At 27.1% G+C, this 5,668-nt stretch overlaps 1 protein-coding gene across 1 annotated transcript; it reads left to right on the forward strand.

Moving 5' to 3' along the window:
* Positions 1 to 931: 931 nt before the first annotated feature.
* On the forward strand, positions 932 to 5,660 carry LOAG_12103 (RhoGEF domain-containing protein; the record flags this gene model as incomplete). The annotated part of the gene is made up of 10 exons (XM_020448483.1): positions 932 to 937; positions 1,025 to 1,375; positions 1,509 to 1,769; positions 2,203 to 2,352; positions 2,507 to 2,612; positions 2,929 to 3,075; positions 3,454 to 3,587; positions 3,826 to 3,975; positions 4,404 to 4,600; positions 5,585 to 5,660. The coding sequence occupies 10 exons, from the start codon at positions 932 to 934 to the stop codon at positions 5,658 to 5,660; spliced, it is 1,578 nt and encodes a 525-aa protein (XP_020301376.1).
* Positions 5,661 to 5,668: the final 8 nt, after the last annotated feature.

Raw genomic sequence — 5,668 nt, forward strand, 5'->3', positions numbered from 1 at the left:
CTACTATATATATATATATATATATATATAAAACACGAATTCAGTTATAATAAAATTAGTTCTTAGTTATAAACAAAAAAAAAAATTAAAATCAGTACTTAATAAATAATAACATTTTCATTTTAAGTAAATGAAAAGTTGAAAATTGATGAAACAATTTAAGTTGTAATTATTTCACACTAAATTTTATTACAATTTATTACGCCTTTTAATGGATGCATTTTAAAATTCTCATATCATTTCAGAAGAATGTTAGAGTTACAATTTTAATATTTTAAAGAAATAGTAATTAATAGTTAATAGAAATTGAAAATTTATTTTTCTTTAACAAAATTTAAACGATTCTTTTTGGTTTAAAAATTTAAACAAAAATTTATCCTATTATTACATTTTTCCCCTCTTCCTCTTTCTTTCCCTCTCTCTCTTTCTCTTTTTTGTCTTTTTTTACCATTCTCTTTTCTAAGTTTCTTTTTTTTTCACATTTTAATGAAGCATTTGTAAATTCACACCAAATGATTTACTGTCCATTCATTATCACAATAACATTTCTTACAATTTACTTAAAATAATTAACTGACACTTTTCCTTTTCTTAATTTTTACACTGTCAATTTTTACAGTACTTTTTGAAATTAATTAATTTATTTTTCTTTAGCAAAATTTAACCGTTCCTTTTGGTTTAAAAAAAAGCTATCGGACCGATTTTATATTGTATTTTTATTTTAAATTAATTTTTATCCTTTAAAATTGCACAAATTTGGTGGTATTTTTCGAAAAAATATTTGAAAAATAATAGAAATAATTGAGCAAATAAATTTAGATATGAAATGAATGTTACTCATTATTACAAGTAATAAGTAGGAAAATAATTCCTTGTAATCTAGTTTAAATTACAAACCAACTCATATTACAACTAATTATGATAAATGACAATGATAGTGACACAATTCTAATTTTGAATGAATATTTCAAAAATTTTCTATCAAATATTTACATAAGTTAGCTATGGAAAATTTTAATTTTAGGCTGAAGTTAGTGCAATCCGTGACAAAACAACTTGTGTTGAAGTGGGTGATTTGGTGATAAGTGTTGATAATCGATTGATTAGTTCATTAAAAAGTGCCGAAGAGGTACAAATTTTATTGCGTCACGGTACGAATCTTGTTCTACGTAAACGTGATGCTATCGTTTCACAATACATGAGATCAAGACCATTTCCCACTTCAACTAATAATACTACAACTACTCCTACAACAGTTTTTAACAGTTATGCAGCACCCCCACCACCACCACCACCATATAATTCCATAAGAAATCGTTCCTACAGTATGGATCGGATATCTGATATTACATCTTATACGAACATAACTCGAAAGGTAAGCAAATTGTGTTTAAATTATGGAAACTTTTGAACCGCAAAAGTAAATTATTGGCTTGGCTTGCTGATGTCCGTGTTTTTTTCTTTTTTTTTTTTATTCTCCGATTTTTCTGATCCTGTAGCATTTATAGGATCAAGAAAATGAATCAGCTCGATCATCACCCACTCGAAGTATTCATCGAAATTATCAACCATCTTCAAATGGTCATTTATTTCGTCAAATGTCTCGTTCTGCTTACGTGAAATCAACAAGATGTGAGGAATATCGACATACAACTCACAATGATGCCATTTCCGTATCACATTTTAGTGAAGGAGCGGAAGAACAACTCCTAAAAACAATTACTGAACTTGTATCAACGGAAGAAAATTTCGTCCGTGATGTCCAGAAGGTTTTAATTTTTTCCTGCTTTTTTTTTCCTCTGTCCCCTTTTTTTTTAGACATTTAGAATCATTAAGAAGATAAATTAACTCGGACAAGTAAGCTTTAATCCGTGACAAGTAAGCATGTTGAAATTTAATAGTGAAAATTGTGGACAAAGAAAATAAATGAAAGGGATGACATAATTTCTTCTTTTTTTTTTTGCTTCTAGATTGAAATATTTAGATTGATAGATAAAATGAATGTCTAATTACTTCATAAGATATATTTTTAAAAAAAAAATCTTTTTTTTTACTAATAATTTTTGGAATTTCTATTTCCTTTAATTCAAAATACTTCGAATGTATTTATGAAATGTTTCGAAAATTTTTGGGAAATTCTATGTGATTCAAATTTTAAAATATCAAAATAAATTTAAATGGCAAAAAAAAATTCATTTTTAGCTAGTAAATCAATATTTGAAACCAACAAATTTACCCCTATTGGAAACAGCTGATCGTTTATTACGAATTCAAACTTCATTTCTTTTATCACTTCTTGATGCAGCTGGCGATGTTGTTCATTCATTTATTGTCTCACAACAACAATTACGGGTGAAATTGAATGATTCGAATAAATTAATTGATTATTTTAACTTTTAATGAAATATCATTAAAGCATTTTCATAAATACTCGTGGAAAATTTGCATTTGAATTTAAACAACATAAGAATTTTTCATTTTAAGCTAATATTAAATTTCATTCCAGGATTCATTGATTCGTATTTCGGCTCTATTTGTTAACAAATGTAATAAATTTAAAATTTATAGCGATTATTCAGCTGCATATTTACGATTTCAACAAAATAAAAAAGGTTAACAATTATATTCAAATTATATGTAAATCTATTTGTTTCATTTTTTTTTTTGTTTTTTTTTTGATGATGATAATTCAATTTCAAATATCAGATACATTCGTATATTTTTCACTCATCCTTCCAGTATCATATGTACTATTTCAGCTATTATTGATATTTTACTCAATTCAATCCTTTTTTTTACTTTAATTATTGATATTTTGCTATATTTAATTACTATATATTTAATTACTTTAATTATTGATATTTTGCTTAATTCCGTTCTTTGTTTATTTTAATTTGAAGAAAATTCATGATTTTTTTTTGTTTTTAGAGCTAAATGATATTGCGGTAAAATTGGAAAAATTGAATATTAGCGGTGAGCAAAGTGAAAGTGCCCAATCATTACTAATCAAACCAATCCAACGAATCCTCAAATATCCACTTTTTTTACAGCAAATTAAAGATAACTGTTTTAAAGGTTCATTTTTCCTTCATTTTTTATCCCTTCCCCCCGCCCTCTCCCCAATAAAGAAATTTACAGTTTCACATATTACAATTCAAATTTTGCCACTTCCAATTTCAATTTTAATTCATAATTTATTTTTCTATTCATTTAAATTGATCATTTATTATTTTACGGTAGCATGAAACACTTATACACCGAAACAGATACATTTTTTAGAAATAAGCTTCTAAATCCAAATCTTATAACAGTTCCATTCTTTGATCCAAATCCTTAGTGTGTCATATTTTGTCACATATCAATGGTTACTCATAATGGTTTAGAGTAAGATTGATTTGACATGTTTAAGCCAATTTAGACATTATTATTATCCGAAAATCATCTGATTTACAGGATCCGTAGAATGGCAACAAGGTGAACAAGCATTAACAAAAATGCAAGCCTTGGCAGAATACGTGAATGAAATGCAACGATTAACGGAGCAATACGGACAAACTATCGAAGAAATTTCATCGAAAAATGGCACAGTAAATCAATTTCGATTATTTCTAAAAGCATTACATCAATATCTTCTCTCGATCCCTCAAATAGTTCATATATGATAAGAAGAAGTAATGCTTTAACATGAACTTATCGACTTTTAGTCATAACATTGAGACTGTTTTCAATCTAAAATCAATGTCGAATATTAGGAAAGCCATCAATAATTCCATCTTAAAGCATTAAATTTCACTCTACAATTGTAAAATTTCTTTTTTTTTTCAGATATCACGTATGAATTTTAGTCAATTGTTAATGTTTGCACATATCAATTGGTTAAATTGTCCCGAGAATCGTTCACGTCCGATTGCTTGCGTAGCATTTGTTTTCACCAGTCTAATTTTAATTTTTTGCCCAACACTTTCTAAAAATAAGGTTTATATTTTTTGTTAATAACTAACAAAAAAGAAAAAAAAAAAGAAGGATAAAATGAAGAGACAAGAGGTGTATGCATGGATGCTCATTTGCATAATTTAAACATCTATTTATTTTCCTCAATTCTTTCTTAATTTTTCCTTTATTTTACTTTGATTAATTAATTTCATTCTACGAAACAAATATTAATCATCTCTTTCTGGGTTTTAAAAAAAAAAATTCTTTTCATATTTCAATATGAATTTTCCCTATTTCCTTATTTCAATATGAATTTCATTTCATTTATCAATCTCTTTATTACACCTATCTTAATTATGCTTTTTTTAATTAATCTTCCTGTTCTCATACGTCATATTTTATTCAATTTCGTTTCAATCCATCCTTTTCTCTACCCTACTTATTGTTTCTACTAATTAGTCTAATTACAGGCTAATGTTTATCGAATTTTACCAATTGCTGAAGTGGAAGTAAACGAAAGTAACACTCAATCATCCCAGCAACAATATGTCTTCATCCTAATACATATTGGTTTATCACGTGAGTCTGTCTACCATTTTTGTTGTTGCCAAGCGGAGATCAAAAATCACTTCATTAAATCTATTCGTAAAGCGGCTGCTACGATAGCGTAAGTTTTCGCTCCACTATTTTCTTTTTTTAAATTTTAATTTCTGGTTAATTAAATAAGAATAGCCGTCCAATTTTAAACATATACTATGCGTATAAGTGTGTACGTTTCTTTACTATAACTACAAGAAACTGGAAAGAGAAATGAATGATGGGATTATTGATGACATATTATTATATTAATGCGTATCAAAGGTATCGCAAATGGTACTGATAAAAACTGGAGAACTAATCGATACGCCTATATTTAAGTACTATAATAAAATCTCCTGCAACTCCTTTTCATAGCCTTATTAGTAATATTTCAAAAAAAAAAAAAAGAAATTTTATCTTTCGGTAGAGTTGTATTAAAAGACTTAATTCTGGAAGAATTTGAAATACTCCTAAGGTATATCATTTCAACTAATTTATATTCGATGTGTCATCATTGATTACTTCAATGATACGTTTCTTCCTAACTATCTCTTTTATGGTAAAGCGAAATTTGAAAGTAAATTTTTAGGGGACAATAATAAATAAAAATTAAAAATTCAAAATTTGAAAGCTTCAGATTGGCATAGAATTGGTATGCAATTTGAATTTGTTTTGCTTGCCTGTTCCAATTATTATTTCTTGTCAATTTTTGGGAAAAATTATCAAAAAATGAAAATTTGTCTCATTTTATTGTTGCTGCTAGGAATTTTAAAATAGTAATAGCAGTGGAATACCGTTGTTTAAGTGTTATCAGTTAATTGTTTTATGCTAATTTGCAATACGAGAAAGTTAAAGAAGATGGAAGATTCGATGTACTCAAAGTAATTGTTAATAATAAAAACTTTATGGTAGAACTACTTGAACCTTTATTAGAATGGTACCAAGAAAAATAGAGAAACTTATTGGCAGCATCAGCTAATTTTGGATTGATTTTCATGATATAAATAATATGTTAATGGAATTGATTTGTTATTAATGAATTAAATTCAAAAGAATTGACATTTCTTTCAAGGAAAGAACAACGTCGCCCAATTAGTGGTAGCAGTCAATCAGATGGCGGTTACAGCAGCGAGCGGCATATACCGTAGTGCAGTGG

The sequence above is a fragment of the Loa loa genome, assembly GCF_000183805.2.
Source record: "Loa loa unplaced genomic scaffold supercont3.755, whole genome shotgun sequence".
Taxonomy (NCBI): domain Eukaryota; kingdom Metazoa; phylum Nematoda; class Chromadorea; order Rhabditida; family Onchocercidae; genus Loa; species Loa loa.